The sequence below is a fragment of the Sorex araneus genome, chromosome 5 (assembly GCF_027595985.1).
Source record: "Sorex araneus isolate mSorAra2 chromosome 5, mSorAra2.pri, whole genome shotgun sequence".
In the NCBI taxonomy this organism is placed as follows: Eukaryota; Metazoa; Chordata; class Mammalia; order Eulipotyphla; family Soricidae; genus Sorex; species Sorex araneus.
Genome location: NC_073306.1, coordinates 114,589,733 through 114,616,947, shown reverse-complemented (window position 1 = coordinate 114,616,947; position 27,215 = coordinate 114,589,733). Strand labels below are relative to the sequence as shown.

General features: G+C 56.6%; 1 protein-coding gene across 12 annotated transcripts in view; it reads left to right on the top strand.

Annotated features, from left to right (window-relative positions):
- SNPH (syntaphilin) overlaps window positions 1-27,215 on the top strand; it is a 46,113-nt gene that overhangs the window by 14,761 nt on the left and 4,137 nt on the right. For 2 of the 12 annotated variants that reach the window (XM_055138119.1, XM_055138120.1), the window contains 4 exons: window positions 18,050-18,077; window positions 18,809-19,329; window positions 19,727-19,933; window positions 22,663-22,812. In XM_055138119.1, the coding sequence (XP_054994094.1) occupies window positions 19,154-19,329; window positions 19,727-19,933; window positions 22,663-22,812 (533 nt within the window). In that variant the 5' untranslated portion in view covers window positions 18,050-18,077; window positions 18,809-19,153. Of the gene's footprint in view, window positions 1-17,502; window positions 17,523-18,049; window positions 18,078-18,808; window positions 19,330-19,726; window positions 19,934-22,662; window positions 22,813-27,215 lie in introns of those variants that run through there. The other 10 variants (XM_055138125.1, XM_055138128.1, XM_055138121.1 and 7 more) reach the window with 9 other exon arrangements.

Genomic DNA, 27,215 nt, shown 5'->3' with positions numbered 1-27,215 from the left:
TTGTTCATGATGATTCAATTTTCCAACACCAATCCCACTGCAATACCACCTTCCCTCCTCCACTGTCTCCCAATTTTCCGAACCACCTCACAAGCCTTGTTTTGTGAACATTTTCTGCCAGTGTCCAGCCCCTGTGAGTCTCTTGGGGTGTCAGATTGAGAGTGCATACATGTGTGCGTATGTGTAGATGAGAGAGAGACAGACAGATGGGCAGGCAGGCAGGCAGGCAGGCAGGCAGGCCTCCTGAAACACCTACTTCTGAACTCGCATCTGCTGATCGCCGTCTAGAAACTCAGGACAGCATCAAACAGTCCTTAAAGGTCTCCACAGCCTTAGACTGTCCAGCTGGAAGCCTGCAATGTCGCGTCAGAACCTCCACAGACCTTGATCTTGAAACAGAGCCAGGGCTGGAGCGATAGCACAGTGGGGAGGGCGTTTGCCTTGCACATGGCCGACCCAGGTTTGATTCCCAGCATCCCATATGGTCCCCTGAGCACCACCAGGGGTAATTCCTGAGTGCATGAGCCAGGAGTAACCCCTGTGCATTGCCGGGTGTGACCCAAAAAGCAAAAAAAAAAAAATGAACAGAGCCAGCCCTATTGGGGGGCAGCATGGATGCCTTCGTTGCTATGACGAGAACTGAGTCAGAGACTGTCTGAACGAGCCCCTGGTCTGCAGGACAGCCCAGCGGTGACTTCCGTGGGTGTGAGCGGTGGCAAAGCTCTCGGGCAAGAAGTGTTCTTGGGTGTCCGCAGCCTGAGAAGGCCTCTGGGGGCTGGGTGGAGGAGCCTGTGTTCATTAAGGAGGCCATCTCTCAGGGTGGGCTGGGGGCCAGTGCGGGGCCACCTTTCCTGCTGGTGCTGCGTGGCGTGGGGTCTGGCTGAGGGAACCGTGACCTCTTTCCTTCCATAGCTCCCCCGCGGTGCCTACACCACTTCAGAGAAACGTGTGTGCAAAGGCCCAGAGGCCCCTCAAAGCTACAAGCTGGTGCTCCCGGTAGAGATGTGTGTCGACGGCCAGGGACTGTTGGCATTGGGGCTGTCTAAACACAGCCAGGGCAGCGGAGCCAGACGGGGGTCCCTGAGCCCGGCTCCCAGGACCCGGCTGCACATGACCCCCGCTCTTGGACAGAGCTTGGAGGAGGAGATGCCGGCCCGGGGATCCGAGGCTGATGGGGTGGCATGAGGCTAACAAGGAAGGCAGAGGAGCCGTTGGTTCTGGGCTGCCGTCGGCCTTTGACAGATGGGGAGACAGCGAAATCAAGAATTCCAGAGAGGGGCTGGAGTGATAGCACAGCGGGTAGGGCATTTGCCTTGCACGCAGCCGACCCGAGTTCGATTCCCAGCATCCCATATGGTCCCCCAAGCACTGCCAGGAGTAATTCCTGAGTGCAAAGCCAGGAGTAACCCCTGAGCATCACTGGGTGTGACCCAAAAAGAAAAAAAAAATTCCAGAGAGGAGCTGGAGCTATAGCACAGCGGGTAGGACGTTTGCCTTGCACACAGCCGACCTGGGTTCGATTCCCAGCATCCCATACGGTCCCCTGAGCACCCCCAGGGGTGATTCCTGAGTGCAGAGCCAGGAGTAACCCCTGTGCATTGCCGAGTGTGACACAAAAAGGAAAAAAAAGAATTCCAGAGAGGGGGCGGGGCCGAGGCGGGGGTTGGGTGCTCAGTGCCCTCTCTGCTGCGCCCCAGGACAGGTGACAGGGGTTCTCAGGCCCCTTCTCCTGTCCCCTGGGTGGATGGTGGGTTGTCAGGACCCCCAGCCGTCTGGTGGGCTGCTGGTTCTCGTCAGGAGCTCCCGGGCCTTCGTCCTGCCTGTTCCCGCTGTCCGCATGTCTCAGGGGCCTCGTGAGTTGAGCGAGCAAACAGCCCCCCCAATCCCGGCACTGCTGGGTCTCTGGCCATGGCTGAACAAATGGGGTTCTCTGATGAGGGGGGCAGCCAGGCCTGGGTCTCAGGTGGACAGAGATTGGGGTCCGTCACCCAGAGTCTACCCAGAGGCTGGACCAGCGTCAGGATTCTCTCTCCCACGCTCCTTCCACTCCAGGCTCCTGATCCATCCTCCTCAATTTCTCTTGAAGTCGTCTCTGTGTGTGTATCTGTCTGTCTGTCTTTCTGTCTATATGTCTGTCTGTTCTCCCATCTTAGCTCTTTCAGCACCATTTATTTCCAGTCCATTCTCTGCGCAACTGGTCCAGGATTAGCCTCAGTCACATCCATTGTAAGATTCTTATCAGATAGGGGTCACCTCCAGCCATGCTCAGGGTCTCCTGCAGAGCCAGGGATGGAAGTTGGGGTCTCACATGGGTGAGGCATGTACTCTACCTCTTAAGCTGCGTCCCAAAGGTGGTTTGGGACTGAGCCATGCTGTGGCTGCTTGCCTTGCACACAGTTGACCTTGGTTTGATTCCCAGCACCCCAGATGGTCCCCTGAGCACTGCCAGGAGAAATTCCTAAGCACACAGCCAAGAGTAACCCCTGAGCATTGCTGGGTGTGTCTTGAAAACAAAAACCAAAAAATATATATATATGGTTTTCCCCTCAAATCTAGATCCTGGGGCTGGAGCAATATAGTATAGCAGGTAGGGCACTTACCTTATGTAATTAACCCCAGCACCACCCTAGGAATGATCCCTAAGTTCCGGAAGTAAGCCCTGAGCACTGCCAAGTTTGGCCCAAAAAACAAACGAACAAAACCAAAAAAGTGCGAATCTGGAACTGGCCCTGCTCCACTGCTCAGAACTCATTTCCTAGAGGCTGAAAACCTTCCTTGCCGGGATGGACCAGCTGTCCTCGACACAGCGAACTCTGGCTCTGTTCACCCCTGTGGGGTTGACCCCTGTGCTGAATCTGGAATGTTCTTCCACAGGCAGGACTGCACCTGCTTCACAGAACCCTTGCTCAGAGCTGCCTCTAGATGTCTGGAGACTCCGTCTCCTGTGCTCAGCTTGCCCGGCAGTGCCTGGGGCTCCAGAGGCAGGCCCAGCAAAACACAGATGCCTGATCAATATTGACCTGGTCAGAGCGGCCATGAGCAGGGGTTGGGGGCTTTGAAGACTCGTTCAGTCGTGGGGTGGGGCTGGACTTCTCCCGCCTCTGTTTCCTTCCTCGCCACATAAGCTAGCGATCGCAGGGCCAAAGAGACACCAAGTCCTGTGTTCAGGCTTGAGCACCGAGCTTTTGAGGAGGCAAGGCTCAGGGCCAGTGGTCTTGTCAAGTGGGAAAACTAGCTGGCGGGCATGTGTGATGTCAGCTGCGGAGGTCAGCCCAGCCTCTAGGAAAACATTTGTCAGGGAAGCTTATTGATTGGGTCCATCCCCCTCTGGGCCTCTCTGCTGCAGCAGTAAATCTAAGTACAGTTATACACAGATATCTCTTCCAGCATGACTCTGGAGAGAGTCTAATTTGTCCCTTGGCAGAAGGAAGTTAGGTTAGCCAGAGGGGACCCATGAAATAAAAGATTATGCAGCCCCCCCCGCCCGGAATAAATTTTTAAAAGAAAGTGCTACACCTTGGGTAATTCTGAAACCATGTTAAATTTCAAAAAGATAGAAGGTATGATACATGTGTTTGTATATACCTATAACTTCACATACCGCGGTTATAATTATGTCAAAACTAGCAACCCTGAGGCTGGAGAAATAGTAAAATAGGCAAAGAGTTACCTTTTGGCCAAAGATATTACATTATAGTGGAATAAGCATCTGCTTTGCACACGACTGATCTTGATTCTATCCCCAGCATCCCATATGGTCCCCTGAGCACCACCAGCAGTAATTCCTGAGTGCAGAGCCAGGAGTAACCCCTGGATGTAGCCCAAAAAACAAGCAAACAAGCAAAAATAATAATAATAAAAATAAAATTTTAAGGAGTTGCCTTGCACTTAGCTGACCTAGGTTTGAGCCCCAGTACCGCACAGGGTACCCAGAATCCTGCCAGGAGTGATTTCTCAAGTGCAGTGCCAGGAATGAGCCCTGAGCACTAGCGCCACCCCACCCCCAATAAATAAATAATAAATTTATTATTAATTATTAATTTAATAAAAATTAATACAAAAATAACAACCTCCCCACACACACACAAAAAGAATTGTTTATACTTAGAAAAGAATCTAGAAGCAATAATCACAATGATCTGTGGTTTTTCCAGACTGGGTGGTGGTTTTTTAAAAAGGCACGTGTTACTTTGATAGCTATAATAAGATGGCTGCTTTCACAAATATCCTGTATTTAACTTTGAGAACTCAGCCAGAGTTAAGGGAGCTTTTGTCTGCATCCGTGTCCGTCTGCTGGCAGTTAGTTAGCCTCTTCTTTCTGGCCTTGGTTTCTAAGACTGGAAAGACGCCAGCCCACCAGCCAGTGGGTCCGAGCACTGTCCCCACGGTGTCTGGCCCTCTCTGCAGGGCAGCCAAAGCTCAGGGCACACCTCTGCAGGGATCGAGGTTTGCTGGCTTAATCCCGCCCTGAGACAGCCCTGCTGCCGGAGCCACCCCAGGGGCCGAGTCTGGGAAGGTGGGAGCTGGGTCTGCAGCCTCTGCAGTTGCTCCTGGCCGCCAGGGAGGGGAGGGGAGCCCGTGCTGGGTGCCCCCACTCTGCCTGTCTGGGCCGGCTGCCCTGTCTCCTGTACGCAGGTCCCTGCTCCCGCCGTGCTCCTCCTCGGGCACCCGGCACCCGGTGCCCTGGACTCAGAGCTGTCTGCCTCGAGGCCAGGTCCCAGCTCCCCCGCGGCTTTCCCTGGGAGCCCACAGGGGCCTCGCCCTGAGCCCGGCCTCAGACCCTCGGCCTGTGAAATGGACAGATTTGAAGGGAGGCAGCGGTGAGCAGAGCAGAGCAGGAGAGAGCGATGGCGGCTGGCGGGAGCCGCGATCAGCCTCGCCAGGCACTGGGCGGGGAGCAGACCCCACACCGTCGCGTCTCTCCGTCTCTCTGTGACTGAAGGAAGACAAGCCAGAAATCTGCATGATTGTTAAGGCGACTGAGGGCCTCCCAAGCAGAGCCGGGGGTTCCACGGGAGGCCCAAGGATGGGTGCTGCTTGGACCCTGCAGTGCTGGGGGCCACCAGGGACCCGCCCAGCCTTGCCCAGTGGCCTCTAGGGTCACACTCAGAGATGCTGGGGGCCTCAGGGGCGATGCCTGGCGATGCCAGGGAAGCCGTGTGGTTGGGAACAGTCTAAGCCTGTGTTGTAGCTATTGCTCAGTCCCCTGTTCTGTGTGTGCACATGTGTGTCTGTGTGTATGTCTATGTGTGTCTGTGTGTGTTTGTGTCTGTGTGTGTCTGTGTGTCTGTATGTATGTCTGTGTGTGTCTGTGTGTCTGTGTATGTGTCTGTGTTTATGTGTGTTTGTGTGTGTCTGTATGTGTGTCTATGTGTGTTTGTGTATATTTGTGTTAGTGTGTGTCTGTGTGTGTTTGTGTGTCTATGTGTATGCTTGTGAGTGTCTGTGTGTTTGTGTGTGTCTGTGTGTCTGTGTGTCCATGTGTATGTGTGTCTGTATGTCTGTATGTCTGTGTATGTTTGTGTGTGTCTGTGTCTGTGTGTCTATGTGTCTGTGTGTCTGTGTGTCTATGTATGTGTGTTTGTTTTTCTGTGTGTCTGTATCTCTGTGTGTTTGTGTGTATCTGTGTGTTATGCCTGTGTGTGTTACTATGTGTTGTGTGTGTCTGTGCATTTGTGTGTGTATCTGTGTGTGTCTGTGTCTTTGTGTGTCTGTGTGTGTCCTTGTGTGTCTGTGTATGTTTGGTGCAGGGATTGAACTTAGAGCTTCACACATGCAAAGCAAGTGCTCTTATGCAGATTTAGGTCCCCAGCCCAAATTAATATTTTCCTTAAATTGTAAATTCCACCATATTCTTTAGACTATCTTTTATTAGTTGTTTATTTTTGTTTGCTTGGGAGCCATGCCCGGGTTTGCTCAGGGGTTACTCCTGACTCTACTCAGGGATCACTCCTGGTGGGGCTCAGGGGACCATATGGGGTGTCAGGATTGACCTCAGCCACATGCGCTGTCTCTCCAGCCTACAATAATTATCTTTGGAATGAAATCCATTATCTGAAATTAAAATATAAACGCAGGCGAGTCCAAGAACAGTGGCTGGCAGGCATGCTCCAGACCGTGGGCTGCAGTTTGGGATCTCTGCAGTTACCTGCTTCTGGGCAGCTCTGGCTCGGACCTTCTGGCGCCAGGACCTCTTGTTCCCAAATGCTGCTGGAGACAGCCCCAGGAAAGATGAGACGGGGGAGGAGGAGGAGGAGGAGGAGGAGGAGGAGGAGGAGGAGGAGGAGGAGGAGGAGGAGGAGGAAGAGAGGAGGAGGAAGAGAGGAGGAGGAGGAGGAGGAGGAGGAAGAGGGGTAGGTGGAGGAGGAGGAAGAGGAGGTGGAGGTGAAGGAGGAGGAAGAGGAAGAGGAAGAGGGGTAGGTGGAGGAGGAGGAAGAGGAGGAGGAAGAGGAGGTGGAGGAGAAAGAAGAGGAAGAGGGGTAAGTGGAGGAGGAGGAAGAGGAGGAGAAGGAGGAGGTGGAGGAGGAGGAGGAGGAGGGGGAGGAGCAGGAGGAGAAGGAAGAGGGGGAGGTGGAGGAGAAGGAAGAGGAGGAGGAGGAGGAAGAGGAGAAGGAGGAGGAGGAGGAAGAGGAGGAGGAGGAGGAGGAGGAAGAGGAGGAGGAGGAGGAGGAGGAGGAGGAGATCCTGGTTGACTCTCCGGGGCTCCCTTCACTCCCTAGGTAAACACACCAGCCTTAAAAGGCTCAGCGCACTGCCCAGCTGTGGGTGTGCCAGCCCGATGCGTGGCAGTTTGGCTGCAGAGCTTCATCCGGTCACCCTGACAGTGATTAACCGCACTTATGAGGAAATTGGTCCTGAGGGCTCCCAGCTCCCTTTGTGCTGGGATTTGAACCCAGGAGCCTGTGGCCAGCTGCTCTCTGACACTTAGTCCTGGAAGGAGGCCACTGGGCTCTAGTTTCCGCGCTGGCACTAACAGCAGCTGTTGGTGCTGGAGCCACGCGCAGCCCTGCAGTCCACGTGCACCTGGGTGTGTGCGCACAGCTAGACCTCTCATGCGCATGTCTGTGCCGTGGAAGGGGATGCTCCTTACCCGGGAACATCGGGGCTCGGTTCCCAGGAGCCTCTTTCCACATGGCTTTTCAGCCCGTCAATACAGATTCTTGCTCTGCACGCGTTTCTGGTTAAAGACCTTTGCGGGTGGATATTATTGATTTGTTAGTGTTGACCTCAGGCCAGCAGCACCATCATTCATACCTAATGGAAGCACTTCCTCTCCTCTCCGGCACATCACAGCCTCCTGCAACCCCGGGGTAGCACTTTAGCACCCTCATAGGACCCTCTTGATCCTCAAAGTTACCAACAGAAAGGACTGGATGGGGGTTAAGGCACTTGCCTTACACCTGGTCAACTCTGGTTCGCTCCCCAGCACTACATACAGTCCACCGAGTACAGCCAGGAGTGATCCCTAAAAATCCCAGAGTAGCCACTGAGCACCACCAGGCCTGACCCCAACTCCCCCAACCCCAAAGCTCCTTTTAAAGAAAATTACCTACAAGAAACAGGCACAGAGGGCTGGAGAAATAGCACAGCGGGTAGGGTGTTTGCCTTGCACGCGGCCGACCTGGGTTCAATTCCCAGCATCCCACATGGTCCCTTGAGCACCGCCAAGGGTAATTCCTGAGTGCAGAGCCAGGAGTAACCCCTGTACATCACCGGGTGTGACCAAAAAAAAAAAATGCTCTACCCAGCATACCACATGGTCCGCAGAGCACCACCAGGAGTAATTCCTGAGTGCATGAGCCAGGAGGACCCCCTGTGCATCGCCAGGTGTGACCCAAAAAGAAAAAACATGGTGCACCTCAGAATAAGACCCTTGTGCCCCAGAACGAGAGATCCCGGGCGAGCCCCCAAAAATGTTAAACTGGGCTGAGACCTCCCCAGAGAAATTCCATGAAGGCAAATTGAGATGCAATAAGCAAAGGGTCTTTATTGGCTGACTCGAGCCAGGACCTTCGTCTGGCTCACTGACACAGGGGCAGCCTTCTTGGAACAAGTGGCCCCGACCCTCAAAAGTGAGGGGCTTTTATATTTTATAGCATAGCATTATATAACAGGGACTTTTCATGGACCACCCTTTTGGCCAAAGTCTGAGGGGCTTTTCACTACTTGTACCTAGTTGATTGGTTATAAGTCAAAGTTACATGAGGGTTATATAAGGGTTACATGGGGAGAGGGGACTTTCCTACCTGCACCTGATTGGTAACTTTAGTTGACCTCACTATGGCTATCTTACATTGGAGAAATCATGACTCAATCCAGGAATCTGTATTCAGTTCCGGGAATTCTGGAACTGAAACCTAGGCCCAGCTTCTTCTGGCCTCTTTATGAGCCTGTCACGGTGCTGCCTTTGCTCTCTCTCTTTCTCTACCATTCTCTGAGTCTTTCAGCAGGTGTTGGCTCACTGGCCAGGCTCTGGGCATTCTGCACACCAGGATGCTTGGAGCTCCTCTCTTGACACAGCCCCTGACTTGCCACTTTTCCTCAAGCCAGTTCGTTGCCTTCGGGAGCCTGAGAAGGACACCTCCAGCCTGTGGGGGACGAGAGGAAGAATTGAGAGCCTCAACGGGGCACCCCTGGGCCTGTGCAGGGTGAGATGTTAGCTAATGCCAGCACTGTCTCTCACCCTGTTCCTCTCCAGAGGCCATTCCTGGGGCCAGGGGGACTGATCAGGTGGTTGGTAGCACTGAGGCTGAGCATGTGTCAGGCCCGGAATTGGATCGCAGCACCACGGAGCCCCCAGCACCCCTGGGAGTCATGTTAGTGGCCCTCAGAGCAACTCTGGGTGTCTCCTGGTAGTCCCCAAGCACAGCTAGGCCAGATGCTAGGTCAGACCCTGGGGGGGTCCCTGAGTCCCATCAGTGACTGGAACAGGGGACTGGAACAGGTGACAGGGTGAGTTCTGTGAGGAGTTGCCTGAGCACCCAAGAATTGTGGGGTGGGGTCTGGTTTGGGGTTGGGTTTGTTTGGTTTTTTTTTAGTTTTTTTAGTGAAGTAAGATAGTCTTTATTGAACAAAACTTGAAAAGGTATGGCAGGGTAAAGGAAAGAAATACATGTTTTGCTTTATTTTATTTTTATGTATTTATTTAGGCCTTTTGGGTCACACCTGGCGATGTACAGGGGTTACTCCTGGCTCTGAACTCAGGAATTACTCCTGGTAGTGCTCAGGGGACCATATGGGATGCTAGGGATTGAATCCGGGTAGGCCGTGTGCAAGACAAATGCCTTACCCACTGTATTATCACTCTAGCCCCAGAAATACATATTTAAGAGACAATAGGAGCTTGAAAGTGTGAGCAAGCAGAGACCCAGAAAGACATGTATTCAAGGGAGAATGCAGGCTTCTCCAGAATGGGGAAAAAACCTCTGGGTTTTTGTTTAATTCATTTTTAAATTTTTTTTAAATTTTTCTCACTTTATTTAAATACTGTCATTTACAAAGTCACTCACAATAAGTGGTTCCAGGCACTCAGTGTCCTACCACCACTGGTCACATTGCCCCCTGGTCACATTGCCCCAGCTTCCCATCCACCCTCAAGCCTTCCCACCTGGGCCCTCTTCACAGGCCCAGAATAATTTATTTTATATTACTTGTTCCAGCAAAGTGATAGATAATCATAAAAAAATTCAGTAAAAGAAAGTTTGTGAAAAATTGTTATATCTTACAGTGGGGTTGCGGCAGTCATTGAGGATTTACTGAGCTGTTTGTTGTTAGTTGGTTTGGGGAGGAAATTTTTGTGGGGGGTTTTGGGTCACACCCGGTAATGCTCAGGGGCTACTCCTGGCTCTTACTCAGGAATCACTCCTGGCGGTGCATGGAGGACCATATGGGATGCCCGAGATTGAGCCCGGGTAGGCCGCATGCAAGGCAAACGCCCGCTGTACTCTTGCTCCGGCCTTGCTTGTTGCTGGTTGAAGCCGTCTTTTTTTCATAGAAAGCCATGAGGAGTTTTCCTTTCCAGTCCCCACTGGACAGTGATTCTTCAGAGATGAATGGAAGCCTCCTGGCTCAAACCTAGCAGGAGAGACTCCCATGTGCCTACGCAGGACACTGTGTATAAGGATGCTAGTCAGAGGGGCTGGAACAATAGCACAGTGGGTAGGGCGTTTGCCTTGCATGCGGCTGACCCGGGTTCAATTGCCAGCATCCCATATGGTCCCCTGAGCACCGCCAGGAGTAATTCCTGAGTGTAGAGCCAGGAGTAACCCCTGAGCATTGCCAGGTGTGACCCAAAAAGCAAAAAAAGAAAAAAAAAGGATGCTAGTCAGAGAGAAAGATGCAGAAGGGCGCGTGCCTGCTGTGCGGCCAACCCCTGTCCAGTCCCCAGCACTCATCTGGTCCCCATGCCCGGAGCAAGTCTAAGTAAGCCCTAAGCACCACTAGGTGTGGCCCAAACACAAAGACAGCGGCACAGAGCTGTGTTTGACGCCTTGATGGCCTTGCTAGGAGCCCATGCCAGCCCTGGCGGATCCAGACCCGCACTGTCATTGGCCGGATAGTGCCCAGAGGGCCAGAGTGCCCAGAGACACCTGCAACTAAGTCAAAGATGAACTGAATCCGGGCTGGAGCGATAGCACAGAGGGTAGGGCGTTTGCCTTGCACGCGACCGACCCAGGTTTGATTTCCAGCATCCCATATGGTCCCCTGAACATCGCCAGGAATAATTCTTGAGTGCAGAGCCAGAAGTAATCCCTGTGCATGGCCAGGTGTGACCCAAAAGTTAAAAAAAAAAAAGATGAACTGAATCATTATCTTTACCTTCCTGGTGCTTTTCTCGAGACAAGGAGCAAAATGAATGCCTGCCTAAGTACCTTTGATGCTGCTACGGACAGTGGAGAAAATAAAGCTCAGGAGGATAATGGGGAGTTATGGGTGGGTGGGTGCGGGGTATTTGAGTAAAGGGAAGGCTCACTGACAAGGTGGCAGTGGGGCAGAAACTCGAGGGGGCAGAGAAGGTGCTGAGCAGAGATCTGGGTGAGGCTGGCACGCTAGGACAAGTGTGGATTGTGGCAGTTAAGGCTGGAGGGGTGGCAGCATCAGGAAGGGGGACGGGAAGGGAGGCTGGGGGGTTTACAGCAAGCAGAGCAAGCACGTTAGCGTCTGTTTCAAATAGGCCCATTGGAGATATTCACAGCGGCTGCCTTGTAATGGTTCACATTCTAGAAGGTTCTATCTCAGGGCTGGAGCGACAGTACAGCGGGTAGGGCATTTGCTTTGTAGACGGCCGATCTGGGTTTGATCCCTGGCATTCCATATGGTGCCCTGAGCACCGCCAGGAGTAATTCCTGAGCATCATCGGGGTGTGACCCAGAAAAAGAAAAAAAAAACAGAAAGAAGGTTCTGTCTGGTCACTGTCAGAGTCTTGGGGCTGAGAAGGCTGCTGAACCCAGGAGGGACCGTGGTGTGGGGGTCGGGGGGGGGGGGCAGGGAGGGGCACACTCAGCTCTGGTGCTCCTGCTGAGGACTGTGTGTCGGTTGGAAGATGCTGACGGGCGGGAAGGGTAGCGATCTCGCCCACCAACCCTTGTTTGGGAGGTGATGGGAGGCTTCATTAGTGGAGGCGGGCGGGGCGGGCGTTTGCTCTCAGACCTAAGCAGGTATCAAGGATTCTGTCGTCAGGGGTCCTTGCAGTTCAAACTGTTCAGCTCTTTCATATGAAAAACTGGAGGAAAATGCAATATAGTCGTAATCACAGTAAGAATCCGACTAACATGTATGTTTTTGCCAAGGTCCGTGTTGACTTCTGTTTACAGAACACCTTCCCAATGCAGGGTCCTCTCTTAGGAGGCATTTAGCACGCAGGGTTGCTAATCATGACCCCCCACCCCGCCTCCGCCCTCCCCAACCCCCCACCCCCCTCCCTGCCCTGGGCCCAACAGTTGTAACCATGTTACAATGTCCCATTTTACAAATGAGGAGACTGAGTCTCAGACAGAGGAGTGAAGTAAATTAGGTGGTGAGTTTAGAATTTTAAAAAAATGAGACATTCAGGGCCAGAACCATAGTCCGGCAGGGAAGGCACTTGCCTTGCACACGGGGGCAGCCCGGGTTCGATCCTGGGCACCCCACATGGTTTCCCCCGAGTCATTCCAGGAGTGAGCCCTGAGCCAGGAGTGCAAAAAATAAAAATAAAAATAAATAAAAAATAAAAAAAAACGAAAATCAGACGTATCTGAGCCCTAAGCCATGATTCCTGTCAGCTCAGTTAAATCAGCCTCTTAGCAAACGGGGGGGGGGGGGGGGGGGGACTCATCCTCAGACAAAGGAGTTTAAAAATAAAACCTATATGTTTGCTGAACATCCCTTTCAATGCTTTCCCGGGAGCTCAGCTGAGGGGTGGGGCACGTTCTCCAGAAAAGGACGTTGAGGCCTGCTGACGCCCCACCCTCTCCCAGCATCAGGGAATGCCTCCTGTCAGAGGCTCTGGGTCTCTGGGGAGGTGGCGAAGTGCAGCTTGTCAGGGACCGTGGTCTGAAGTCAGCCGGACAGGGCTGGATGGCAGGGAAGCCGGCCGCTGAGGGTGGGAGGGCCCGGGCAGAGAGAGGGAGAAGGACAGGGCTCCCAGGCGTGAGTGGGGGCCCCCCAGGGTGAGCTCAGCGTGTGTCCCCAGGCTGAGCGGGCGGGAAGCAAGCGGCTGCCCACCTTCAGCCTCGTGCCTCCTCTCCTCCGGCTCACGCTGGGGCCTGGGGCGAGCCCCGCAGACTTCTGCTTAGGAAACGCGACAGTTGGACTCAGTCATCAGGAGCTGCTGGGGGGCGGGGGAGGGAGGGATGACGGTGCTTGTGCAGAGTCCCAGGAAGACAGCGGCTCTCCGGGCTGAGCGGGGGCGAGGAGCTCAATCCCCGGAGACAGCCGTCTGTCCTAGCGGGCGAGATGTCCCCCCACCACTGGTCCTTCTCCCTCGGTCCTTGTGGTCCGATGGGCTCCCCCTGAGCAAGCTCAGGCTGCAGACCTGCCCGGCTATTTCAGGAACCTTCCTTGCAGACTCCCCGTGGACAGGTTCCAGCGCTGCCTGCTGCGGAGCCCATGCCGGCAGGCTCCTCGCGGCTCTCACTGGAAGATCTTCCCCCTAGAGAACCGTTCTGCCGCCCCCTCTCCCCAGCCCAGCACGCCTCTGTATTTGGCGCCCGAGGCCCTGAGCTCAGCACCGACTCAGCCCTCTCTGCGATGCCCGTTCGTGCGTACTCGTGGCCAGGCCTCCGTGTCTCTGTGTTCAAGCCAGCGTGTTCCTCCTCTGTGCGTTATAAAATCAGTGTCACCTGTGAGCTACCTTTAAACTCTGGTCAGGGCTGGAGCCATATAGCACAGCAGAGAGGGCGCTTGCCTTGCAGGCAGCCGACCCAGGTTCTATCCCTGGCATCCCATATGGTCCCCTAAGCAGGACCCAGAGTACTTATTCTTGAGTGCAGAGCCAGGAGTAAGCCCTGGGCATCTCTAGGTGTCTCACCGTCCCCGCGCCACACACACACACACACACACACACACACACACACCTAGTGGGTCAGTTTCTATCTTGCCCCTAAGTTTTTCTACTGTGACTTTTTTTTTCCTCAAAAAGCTCCGACGTGGAGCTGGAGAGACCGTACAGGAGTTAAGGCACTTGAGTGGCGTATTGACTGACCCCAGCTTGATCCCCGGCTACAAATAAGAGATCCCCTAAGCCCCGCCAGGAGTGATCCCTGAGCACAGCCAGGTGTAGCCCCCAACCCAACAATTCTCCTTCAGAAAAAAAAAAAATCTTCCCCCTTATTCTTATTTTCTTGAATGGTTTTCTGGACTCAATAAGGCGGGTTGTGGACATTGCTAAGATCTGACCATCAGAGTCAGGCGTGCAGTTGCCAGCCCAGTCTCTGCCCCCCTCGCCACTGACCCTGCACCTGCGGGTAAGCTCAGACGAGGAGGGAGTGACAGAGTGGGGAGTGACAGTCAGGAGGTGACAGAGTAGGGGGAAAGAGTGAGGGGGTGACCGTGGGGGGTGACAGTGGGAGTTGACAGAATGGGTTGACAGAGTCAGGGGCCAGGATGAAGGGGTGACAGTGGGGGGAATGACAGTGAGGGGTAACAGTGGGTGGTAACAGAGTGAGGGTGTGACAGAGTGGGGGATGGAGTGGAGGGGTGACAGTGTGGGGGTGACAGAATGAGGAGGTGACATAATGGGGGAAGATGGGGTGACAGAATGAGGGGGTGACAGAGTGGGGGATGGGGTGGAGGGGTAACTGAGGGGGTGACAGTAGGGAGTGACAGTGAGGAGGTGACAGAGTGAGGGGTAGCAGTGGGGGGTAACAGAGTGAGGGGGTGACAGAGTGGGGGGATGGATGGGGGAGTGACAGTAGGGAGTGACAGAGTGAGGGGGTGACAGAATGGGGGTGATGGGCGGCATCCCATCTGGCTCCAGCTCTGAGGGCCGCTGGGGCAGGACACCAGATGTGGGTTGGAGAAACTCCCGTCCTGTCCCTTCCCCGGCGGGAGGAAAGGCCTGTTTCCGAGGCAGCGGCCCAGGAGTGCAGTGAGACTCACCCAGCTCCTCTGCCAGGAGTGGCCCCAGGCCTAGTCCCGAGGGACCATCCGGGCTGTCTGCCTGTCTCACTTGTGAGGGCAGCAATTGCCTTCTTCTAGTGTCGCCTCGGCGGACAGAGCCCCTCCCGGCGCTGCTCGGAGGGGGGCCAAGGCGCTGCATTTCCACAGCTGTGGGAGGCTGAGTCACCAGACACACGCTGTTCTGTTCCCTTGCATTTCAGGATCGCTTCCTTCTTGTATCAATGACAAATTCTTGGTAAAAAAAAAAAAAAATCATTCACAGAGCCGCAACATTAGACTGACCCCCAGACCTGGTTCCTGCCCTGTGGGTGGAAATGCCACTGTCTGAAGAATGCAGCTTCCGGGGCGGGAACCGCAGGACAGCCGGGAGGGCGCTAGACTTGCACGTGGCCGACCTAGGTTCAACACCCGGAGCCCCATACGGTCCCCTGAGCACTGCCAGGAGTGATCCCTGCGCGCAGAGCTGGGAGTCAGCCCTGAGCACTGCCAGGTGTGGCCCCCGAACCAAAGCAACCAGAGAGAATGTGGCTTCCTCATTTTACAGGAGTGGAACAGGAAACTCTGGGTTCTGGTCACGGACGGGGCTGGAGGCCTCGTGGTCTCACCCACAGTCTTAGTAGCCTTCGAGGATGTCGCTCCTGAAGCAGCTCCGAGACCCGCCCCTCGGCCAAGCAGAGTCGGCCTCTCTCCCGGCCGCTGCCTTCCTGCTGTGCGGTGCCTGTGTTTGACTTCAGGAGGCTCCCCGGGGCTGGGGGGCCCTGAGTTCGGTTGATCTGAGTGCAGCGGCCCACGGAGGGGTACACGCTGGGGAGAGAGTAGCCACGGGGGTCCGCAGGCCGCCGAGAGCAGTTGCTGGGGGGCGATGAGAGGATGGAGTTTGACTCTGATTTTCACTTCATCGGGGGTCTCAGAGGAGCATCAGGGAAATTCCCGGTGTTCCTGCTGTCACCCTGACTTCCTGCTTCTCATCTGGGCCCCTGGGAGCACTTCCCGTCCTCCTGTCCCTCCCCAGCTGGACTCCCGGGCTCGAACACGCACAGAGCCGAGTGGGCGGCTCCCCCTTCTCAGGCCTTCCTCTCGAACCCTGTCGCCTGCCCGTGTGGCTGTGGGGTCCAGCCCCGCTCCTGCCTCCACACTGGGCCTCTGCTTCACCAGCCCCCCTCGTCTTCTGGGGACATGGGGGTCTGTGACTCCCAGCCTCTGTCCAAGCTCCCCTTCCCTCAAGTGAGCTCGTGCCTAGTGACCTCCTACTCATCCTTCAAAACCCAGCGCTAAGTGTGCACTGGAGGCCTGCAGCCCTCCCAATAGTTCTTGGCCTCTGGGGTCAGGAGAGGCTATGGGGCCCCAGGGTCTACACCCAGTTCTCTGGGTCACACCCAAAGCAAGTGCCTCGGACAGTTTACAACCTCTCAGGCCCCTTCAAGTTCACTTGAAGACGCTGCCCCCAGCCTTGGGAGGCCACTCTTGCACTCTGAATGTGTTTCTGCTCTCGAGACCTCGTTGTGTGGCCATGATTGCATCTTCAGCGCTGCCCACGGGGCCAGAGAGATCGTCCAGAAAGCCCCAGTGCCGGGGCACAGAGCCAGGAGTGAGTCCTTCGGGGTGTGGCCCCCAAGCAGAACCAAACCCCCCAATAGCTCGCTTTGATTGCCCCCCAGTTTCAGAGTTTGGCATGGGAGGGCACTGGGCTCAGCATGTGCTGCGGGTCCTGAGTGCCACCCCAGGGCCTGCGAGGGACATACGTCCTACCACCAAGGACACTCAGGCTCAGCCCTTCACCCACGGGTGCCACATTCCTGGGCTCCTCCCTCAGTGCTCGGGAGGTGGTGAGTGTGAGGGACAGACCTCGAGACGGGCACCCCGCTGTGGGGTGAGCCAGCTCTGGGCTGCGGTGGCAGGAGTCTTCCCCACCAGCTCCCGACAGCGCCACACTTCCTTTCCACCTCCCATTCCAAGTGGCCGCCTCTGGCCGCCTGGGGACAGGCCCGCGGGGCTGCGGGGCCCAGCAGCCAACGGTAGCAGGCACCATGGCAACCGCCTCCTCCCCGGGGCCCGGGGCGGGGGCGGAGCTGCAGAGCCCGGGCACCCATGGAGGCTGCTGACGGGGATCCTGCGAGGGGGTTCCCTGGGGGCCTGGGCGACTTCCATCCTCCCTGGAGGGACCCCCGTGCCTGAAAGGTCCCGTCCCAGCAGGGGAAATGCCGCTTCCACCTCCATCTGGATGAATGGCAGGCCCCCGGCCTCCCGGGAGACGCTTGGCTCCGTCCCCAAGTGGGAATGCCAACCCCTTGCCACCCCGCGACCAGAGAGGAAGGAAGAGGGGGCTGGAGGAGGAGGCGGCGCGGGGTTGCTGAGCAAGGTAGGCGCTGTGGCGGAGTCACAAAGGCCTCCTTGTGCCCGTGGCAGACAGCCCCGAGGCCGAGCCGCCGTGGCTGCCTCCCAGGACCCAGCCTCCAACTCCACCTGGACTCGCCTCGCTCTTAGCAACCCGCAGCCCACGCCGGGCGGGCTCGGAGGGCCCCTGCTGAGGGTGGCCGGAGCGAGAGCATGGCGGGGAGGGCGCTTGCCTCGCACGTGGCCGGCCCAGGGTCCATCCCGGGACCCCGTGTGGTCCCCTGGGCACTGCCAGAAGTAATTCCCAAGTGCAGGACCCGGGAGTAGCCCTGGAGCGTCGCCGGGTGTGACCCAAAAATAACACAAACGGAGACAGAGCCTTCTCTGCCTCGGCCCCAGAGATGGGGGTGTTGGGAGGGCCCGGGAGGCTCAAGGCCACCTGACCTTCAGCTGACCTTCATCCTGGCCTTCAGCCCCCCGGTGCATGCCACAGTCAGCCTGGAAGAGCTGGCTTTGGAAATGATGGTCCACGACCCACGTGAAATGCTCGGCGTCCCCCGGCTGTCCAGGGGAGTGACAGCGAATGACAGGTGCTCGCTCATATCCCCTGGGTGCAGTCGGCCCCCACCCCCCTCACCCGGTGCCCAGGAGCCACGAGCCCCTGGTGACCTCGCTGACAGGGAGACGTGTCCCCTCGCCCAGCCCCAAGGGTTTGCCCTCAAGTTCAGCAGTCCTGCCCGCACTCCAGGGCCTGCCGGGTGGACACGCCACCACCCAGGGCAGGCAGCTCGGGTGACCAGTGTGGTGTCGGTGACTCCTGTGCCCAGCACCCGACACCGCGGGTGGACAATGCTGGCTGTGTCTGGGTCCTCCAGGGGACAGGCCAGGTTCTGTGTCACCACCAGGAAACGGGCCACCTGAGCAGCACCTTTGTCTGCCGAGGAGGCAGTGGGCCGCTGGCCGGAGGTCTGGGCTCCTGGGCAGCCCTGACCCAGCCGGGGGACCCCGGGGGTGAGATCCAGTACCGTCCACGTGGGGTGTGGCTGCCAAGGGGGGGTGGGGTGCGAAAGCTTGGGCCCCTCACAGTACAGGGACTAATGTCAGCGCTTCCTCATAGGGTTGTTGGGAGGCGTCCATGGCGTAATGTACGTACGTGCTTGGCACACGGCTGGCATGGAGCGGGCTCGGGGACACTCCCCTCCCAGCATGGGGACACTCTGGGCTTCTGCTGAGTCTCGTAACCCAGTCACTGTCCTGTGTGTATGCTCTCAGCACGGAAGGGAGCATGGGGGTCCCTGAAACACAGGGAGCCCCTGAAACATGGGGGCCCCTCTCCCTGAGAGCCCAGGAGCCCTGAGCTGATGCCCAGGGTAGGATGCCTCTTCGGCCAGCCCCCAGCCCCGCATGGGACCCCCACCCCCTTAAAGAAACCCTGTAGTTCCTAAGGACTCCAGGCAGGACCCTGAGGGTGCGAGTGTCCATCCTAGAGAGGAGGGCCCCAGATGGACAGAGACCCTCACTTCCTCTGGGCCCAGAGGAGAATCCCACCCCCTGCCTACACACACACACACACACACACACACACACACACACACACACACACAGCTGCTCCTCTGCCTGAGCCCTGGCCTGGTGCATGCAGAATGGGCATGTGCGTTTGTGGGGTGCTCAGCGTGCCTGCCTGCTGCATGGGGGTGCAGTGGGGGGTGCTGGGGGCAGCTGCATGGCCTGGGCGGGACCCACTGCCAAGCACACTCACTGAGCGCTTGGTGGCGCCTCGTGGCATGGCAGGAACGTGGCTCTGGGTCACGTGCTAGCGTTCCTGTGCGTCTCTCTACACGTGTGCTGCTGTGTCGCTGTCTTGTCTCCCCTGTAGATGGGAAGCCCCCCTGAAACCACACACCAGCGGGCACCCTGGGAAGGTGACGTCGAGACTTAGCCCAGCCTGGTCTGGGGTTCCTGGTTCCGCTGCAGGACTCCTCCAGCCTGCAGCCCCCGCTGCGTGGGTGGGAGTCCGAGTGTCAGGGTCCGAGGGCACTGTGGGCACCGCAGTGCCCGGTGAGCGAGTCGGACCCTCAGCCCCTGGCCCCCGGCGCCACAGGGTCGGGCGTGTGTGAGGACACCCCAGGACTCCGACCCGGCCGCTCTCAGCCAGGCGTCGGGACCCCGCTCAGTTTCCCGGAGAAGGCACCCGGCCCGGGGGTCCTGCCAAGGAGAAGCCATGCCGGGCACCGGCGAGAGGATGACGTGGCCAGGGCCGGCCCTGCCCGCGGCCCCCCCAACCCACCCTCTCTCCTCAGCCCCCGGGACTCCGTCCATTCCGCCCCTCACCCGGACCCGCAGCCTCATGGCCATGTCCCTCCCAAGCAGCAGACGGACGCCCGCCGCGCCCCGCAGGTGAGTGTCCTCTGCCCGCCCCCGTCTCTGGGTGGTGACCAGCGGCCCCCTCCCGGCCGCGCCACGTCCGCGGGATGCAAACGCGATGGTTCTGTGAGACTTAAGACCCTCAGATCTGGGGTCACCAGCGCTCTAGCTGCACCCGGCTTGAGTGGAGGGTCCCAGGCTTCCTGGAACCCCTGAGTTTCACCCAGTGTGTCCCCCCTTCCACTCCTGTCTCAGTCTGTGCCAGGACCCCTTCCTCTGGGCTGTGGGCACCCAAGAAATGGGGCCCCGTGGGAGGCAGGTGCCCCTGTGAGCTGTCTTCTGGTTTCCATCTTGATCGCACTGTCTGTTCTGTCACCCCTGTCTGTGCACCCCCCTCCCCTCTGCTTCTCTCCCCGGCGGTGACCCCAAGTGGGGGCCCTTGGGGCCGCAGTGGCCTGGCAGTGTTTGCCCAATGCCCGCAGCTGTCCACCAGCCAGAGCGACCACCTGCCTCTTCTTCCCGCCTCCAGGCGCACGTCCCCACCCGTGAGCGTGCGGGACGCCTGCGGGGCCTCCACGCTCAGCAGCAGCAGCAACTCGGGCTCCTGCAAGGGCAGCGACGGCAGCCCCACGCCCAGGTAACGGCTGCCGAGGCCCTTGGGGCAGGGACTCCCCCACTGGGGATGCTCACCCCCCATGGGGCACTCGCCGCACTGCTGGGACTCTCCCATCACTGTGTGACTGTCTGTCTCTGTGGGACCATTTGTCTCTGTGACTGTCCTTCATTCTGTGACTGTTCATCTCTGTGTGACTGTCATCACTGCGTAACTGTCTCTATGGGACCATCCATCTCTGTGTGACTGTCCATCACCATGAGACTGTCCAACTCTGTGTAACCGTCCATCACTGTGTGACTGTCCGCTGGGTCCTTCTCTGTGGGACCATCCGTCTCTGTGACTGTCCTTCACTCTGTGACTGTTCATCTCTGTGTGACTGTCCATCACTGTGTGACTATCTCTGTGTGACTATCTCTGTGTGATCATCCATCTCTGTGTGACTGTCTCTGTGGGACCATCTCTGTGTGATCATCCATCTCTGTGTGACTGTCTCTGTGGGACCATTCATCTCTGTGTGACTGTCCTTCTCTGTGGGACCATCTGACTCTGTGACAGTCCTTCACTCTGTGACTGTTAATCTCTGTGTGACTGTTTGTCTCTGGGACAGTCCTCCACTTGTGTGACTCTTTGTCACTCTGTGACTGTCTGTCACTCTGTGACTGTCCATCTCTGTGTGACTAACTCTGTCCATCTCTGTGGAACTGTTCAACACTGTGAGACTTGTCCATCACTGTGTGACTGTCCAACTTTGTGTGACTGTCCATCTCTGTGGGACTGTCCAACACTGTGGAACTGTCCAACATTGTGGAACTGTCCATCACTGTGTGATTGTTCATCTTTGTGTGACTGTCCATCCCTGTGGGACTCCCTCATCACTGGCGTGACTCTCTGTGGGACCTGGAGCCGGGCACATCCCTCCGAGCTTTGGCTCCATGTATGCGATGCCCACAGGTGCGTGCCCAGCTGCAGAGAGCCCAGGGTAGTGAGCTGAACCATGAACCCAAGGACTGTGTGGCCCGGGGTGCAGTGGTGGGTTGGATAGTGGCGTGTGTTACAGGAAGGCGGACAGAGAAGAAAAGCAGGAGACATGGCAGGCAACAGGGAAAGAAGTGGTGGGGTCTCCCCAAGACCGTGAAGTCGGGGCTGGGAGGTGGCACCCCATCCTCATCCCTTGGGGTCGAAACCCAAACTGAGGGGCAGGAGCGCATGGGCTTTGGGATCAGTCACTTCCCCACACTGAGTCTTGTTTCCCTAGCAACCCAACGCTGCAAGGCGTCGTTGTTGTCTACACCCGCAACCCCTGACCTGCTGGGACACACGCATGTGCAGTGGCCTCACCCGGTTGCCCTGGCTTAGCCCCACCCAGAGCCAGGGCCTACAGGAGAGCCAGTGCGGGTTGGCTACTTTCACTCCTGCCTTTGGTTCACAGTGTTTGAGATGGGACGGTCCCAACCTTCAGACTGTCCGCTGGGCCCGGGAAGGGGCTTCTGGCACCCCCGCCTCGGCCCCCCAGCTCTGGGCCTCGGAGGCCTCACTGCAGACAGCAACTCGGGGCACGGAGAGCCAGGAGACATGAGTTGTCTGTTTTCCTTCTCAGTTTTAGATCACAGCTATAAACGCGCGCGTGCACACACACAGAACCAGGCACTCACTACGCATGTGTGGGCAATGCTGTTCCGGGCGCCTGAGGAAAGCTGAGACAGTCCCTGCTTCTCTGGTCCTCAGCTGCTGCTCGTTTTATCCTGGTTCCTTCCCTTGGGAGTGAGGAGAAAAAAATTACTGTTTTTTTAAGTGTTGCCATTTTTCTGGTTGGTTGTTTTTTTTTGGGGGGGGGTGTCTAGGGGACCACATCCAGTGGTGCTCAGGGCTTACTCCTGGCTCTGTACCCAGGGGGTCACTCCTGGGGCTGCTCCAGGGACGAGTCACATGTAGTCTCAGTGATTGAACTGGGATTGGCTGCAAAGGCCTTCACCCCTGTACTATCTCCTCGCCCTTTGCTTGTTTTTGTTTGGGTGCCTGGGAGGACTTTATGTCATGCGTGCCTGAGAGTGCACGCACACATGTGTATGTATATGTGTGTATATATGTGCGTGCACACGTGTGTGTATGCATGTGTGTGCACGTGTGTGCGTGCATGTGTGCATGCATGTGTGAATGTGTGTATGTGTGTGCGTGTGTGCACACGTGTGTACACGTGTGTATGTGTGTGTGCACATGTGTGTATGTGTGCACAGACGTGGGCATGGGCTGGCATTCTCATCCAGAGGGCACAGGGAGGTACAGAGGATGAGGGTCCACACTGACCCATGGACGTGCCCTACAAGTGTTCGAGCCCCCGCCTGCTACCATGCCCATAAGGGTGGGGGAGGAGGCTGTGGGTGCAGGCAGTGTGGAGACCCCAGGGGGCAGCCCCACGCACAGAGGAGACTATGCGGGGGACCCACCGTAGGGAACCTGCATTCTTCCGCTCCGGGAGCAGCTCTGGACCTGCATTCCCGGCACTGGTCAAGGGCCTGTGTGCAGACCTGTAGCGCGTCCCACACCCCTACCTTCAGGGTGCTGTTGTGAAATAAACTCCAACGCTCGGGAGTCTGCAGGGCCACACACGGTGCTGTGGCGGAAGCAGCTCAGCCCGGAGCTGTCTGGTGGCCACGAGAAAGGCTGGTTCAGCCTGTGTCTCCGGGAGGCCCAGCGCCCTGGAGCCTGGCCCAGCCCCTGCCCCCCTCCCACCGGCCCCTGTCCCCTTGCAGGCGCTCCATGAAGTACATGCTCTGCAGCGACAACCATGGCATCAAGCCGCCGGCCCCTGAGCAGTACCTCACGCCCCTGCAGCAGAAGGAAGTCTGCATCCGCCACCTGCGTGCCCGGCTCAAGGACACGCAGGACCGACTCCAGGACCGGTGAGCAGGGGCCGGGCACTCCCAGCCACCCACTGTGGGAGGAAGGAGCGGCCTGGGGCACCTCCGAACTCAGAGCCGCCCTCTCCTGCCCAGGGAAGCCCCGTCGGTCCCCCTTTTCCCAGAGCACCAGCCCCTGGGTCCCTGTGCACAGTGGCTGACGGGAGCTGGCAGTCCACCCTGTGTCTTCTCTTGTCCCCTGGGCCCTTTCAAGGTTAGGGATCCAGGGACACTCATCCCGGCTCCCCTGTCTCACTAGGGGGCAACACCCCTTTGGTCTTTCTTCGCTTCCTCCCAGTGGGCCATCCAGGGCTCTGGGCCCACTGGTGGGGGCCTTGAAGCTTTCATCCTCCGGCACTAAAAGAGGGCCTGGGACCAGGGACCCTGTTCTCCAAGGTCCTGCCTGGTCCCGTTCCCAGGAGCCCAGCTAAGCCCAGTCCTGGGCTCACCCTCCTGGCCTCACCCTACCTGGTCAGGCTGCTCTGTCTTCTGAGCAGACTATCATGGACTGTGTCTATCCAAATGCTCAGTTGGCCGTGTGCCGGACTGGGGGCTCTGGGGGCCCTGAGTAGCCAGGCAGACCCCCTCTCCCCCCGCCGCCGCTTCTCCATTCATTTGGGGGGATTAGGGGGGTTTCTTTTATTTTTTCCATTAAAAAAATATTTTAATGAATCACCGTAAGATACAGTTACAGACTTACAGACTTTCGTGATTACATTTCAGCCATACAATGATCCAGTATCCCTCCCGCCACCCCTACCCCATCCCCCACACCCCACACCACCTGCCTCTGTGGCCGGCACATTTCCTCTTACTCTCTCTCTCCTTTTGGTTGTTATGGTTTGCAATACAGGTACTAAGCAGCCTTTGTGTTTGGACCATAGTCTATTTTCAGCACACATCTTCCATCCCGAGCGAGCCCTCCAACCATCATTTACTTAGTGGTCCCTTCTCTCTCCCAGCTGCCTTTTCCCCCAGCATATGAGATCAGCTTCCAAGCCATGGAGCGATCCTTCTAGCCATTATCTCTCTACTATCCTTAGGCGTTAGTCTCCTGTTATGTTACTTTATATCCCACAAATGAGTGCAGTCATTCTGTGTCTGTCCCTCTCTTTCTGATTCATCTCACATAGTATGATACTCTCCATATTCATCCACTTATATGCAAATTTCATGATTTCATCTTTTCTAACAGCTGCGTAGTATTCCATTGTGTAGATATACCAAAGTTTTGTTTTTTGTTTTTGTGGGTTTTTTTTTTTTTTGCTATTTTGGATCACACCTGGCAATGCACAGGGGTTACCTCCTGCCTTTGCACTCAGGAATTACTCCTGGTGGTGCTCAGGGGACCATATGGGATGCTGGGAATCAAACCCGGGTTGTCCGCGTGCAAGGCAAACACCCTACCCACTGTGCTATCACTCCAGCCCCCACCAAAGTTTTTTTTTAAGGAGGTTTTGTTTAGCTTTGGGTTTGGTTCCACACCTGGCAGATTTTAGGGATCACTCCTGGCTCTACATTCAGGAATCACTCTTGGCAGTGCTCAGGGGGGTCATAGGGGATGCTGGATATCGAACCTGTACAAGGCACGTGCTCCTTCCACTGTACTGTCTCTCCAGCCCCTCATTTTGGGTTTTAAACCAGTAACAGGATTGGAGAGATAGGACAGCAGGTAGGACACTTGCCTTGTATGTGTCCCCAGCACCCCATATTTCCCCTGAGCACTTTCTGGGTGATCCTGGAGCATAGAGTGAGGAGTCAGTCCTGAGCACTGTCAGGGGTGACCCCCAAAATAAAACAACAAAGGCAACTATAATAGGGGCATGCTGGAGAATCCCCCCATGGCCAAGCTCTTATTCTGCGTTCAGGGGTGGTGTGGGCAGGTTGGATCTACCTACCGTAGGGTATGAAATGCTGATCGCCACCCCGGAGTTCAGAGCAGGGAGTAACCCCTGAGCACCACCCATTGTGGTTCAAAAAAAAAATTAATTAAATACAGTAGATCAAAAAAATTCTGTAACAGGACTAGGGATGTATTCAGTTCCCTGAAAACCCTCCATAGGCCCACAACCCACCCCCCTACACCACGCTCGCGTGCATGCACACACACACACACACACACACACACTCAGCCAAAACACTAGCAGGTTTGGGTTTTGTTTGTTTTTTTGTTTGGGGGCCATGTGCAGCGGCGTTTAGGGCTGATGGTCAGGAATCTCTCCTGACAGACCTGGGGGACCATAAAGGGTACCAGGGATGAAATGCAGGTTGCTCAGGGGCTCAAGGCGTGCAGTACTATCACTCTGGACCCACATAGTAGCAGTTGTTTTGTTTTGTTTTTTTATTGAATCATCTGAGATACAGTTACAAAGTATAGTAGCAGTTTTGAGAGGCATTCTCATGCTACACAGTTCACCTGTCTAAAGGTACAATCCCGGGGCCATAGTGAAAGGACTGTGTATAGGGCATTTGCCTTGCATGCCACTGACCCAGGTTCGATCTCCGGCATCCCTGTATGGTCCCCTGAGCACTGCCAGAAGTGATTCTTGAGTGCAGAGTCAGGAATAACTCCTGAGCACTGCTTGGTGTGTCCTAGCATCGCTGGATATGTCCCAAAAAGCCAAAAATATGTATAAATAAAAGAGTACAACGCCATGACTTTCCTTCTAAGCATATTCCTGCGATTATCTAACTCCAGGACCTTTCATCACCCAAAAAAGAAATCCCATGCCCAGTAGCAATCACAGCCCCCCTCTGCCCTCTGTCCCTGGCCACTGTTGCTCGTCTGTCTCTGTGGGTGTGTCTGTGTGGACTCACCGGGAAGGGCACCTACAGAACGCCCTGCCACGTCGCCCTTCACCAGTGCTCTGCCAGCAACCCGTCGGCTTGGGTATTGAATACGGGAGACAGCAGGTGGCAGAGCCTCTTTGTCTTCGGAGCTGGGATTTCTTCTTTCTTTCTTTTCTTTTTGGGTCACACCCGGCGATGCACAGGGGTTACTCCTGGCTCTGCACTCAGGAATTACTCCTGGGGGTGCTCAGGGGACCATATGGGATGCTGGGGACCAAACCTGGGTGGGCTGCGTGCAAAGCAAACGCCCTACCCGCTGTGCTATCACTCCAGCCCTGGGATTTCTCCTTTCACCTTCCATCCCCTCCTCTGCGATGCCCCAGATCCACTCAACCTTTTGCACCTGCGGAAGCAGACGGCCCACCTTCCGCTTCCCTTCCCGGGCAGCCCCGAGCACCATCTGTCCACTTGGCTGTGGTCTGGGCAGGACGCCCTGTCGGAGCTGCCTTCTCCTCCACTCCCGGGCTCCTGGCTGTCCGTCCTGCGGGAGCAGGGCCAGCGCTGTCCGTGCCGTGCCGTCACGCTGTTGGCAGCCTGAGAAACTGCCGTGGGCCCAGGAGCCCGCCTCCCCCGTGGTGCTTGTGTGTCTGTGGCCCCCACTTCCCAGGTGCCCCTTCTCCCATCGTGCTTCCATGGAGAGCCGGCTTGTCCCACCACCAGAGACCTGGGTGGGGCAAAAGCCTTCGCCCTAAGGAGATGGTGCCAGTTCCTTCTCCTAAAATCCCTCATCTTGGTTGGGGGGGGGGGGCGCAGTGGAGCTCAAAGGGCTCACGCACATGCCAGGGCCTGATCCAACTCCCGGCACTGCTGAGGAGCCTCTCAGAAACGACCAAAGAACTTCTATTAGCACACTTCCTTGCATACAGCCAACCTGGGTTTGATCCCTGGCACCCCAGACAGTCCCTAAGCCCTGCCAGGAGTGATTCCTGAGCACAGAGCCAGGAATAAGCCCTGAGCACCACCCACCTGGTGTGGCCTTCACCCCCAAAATATATCAAAACTTTTCTTTTTGCTTTTTTGGTCACACCCAGTAATGCTCAGGGGTTACTCCTGGCTCTGCACTCAGGAATTACTCCTGGCGGTGCTCGGGGGACCATATGGAATGCTGGGAATCGAACCCGGGTCAGTCGTGTGCAAGGCAAATGCCCTACCCGCTGTGCTATTGCTCCAGCCCCAAAATTTTTATTTTTGTCAGAGGTCACCCAACAGAGCTCAGGGCTAACTGCTGGCTCTGCTCAGGGGTCACTCCTGAAAGGGACCAAGAGATGTTATATGGTCAGAGATCGAACCCGGATCAGCCAAGCCAGTGGAGCACCTTCACCAACACCTGAACTCTCCTTCCAGGCCTTAAACAGACGCATCGGGGTTTGGGTTCCAGTGGCATCTGTGCACAGAAAGTTTTCACGTGCTCAGAAGCCAACGGTCTCCTGTGTGTTGGGTCCCGGCTAGGAAAAGGTGTGACGCTGGTGTCAGTTGTGGCTGCTGTTTTTCTCCACGCAGATGAGGCGTCTTCACTGCCCCTGTGCCCGGGCCCCTCTCAGTCCCCTTCACTAAAG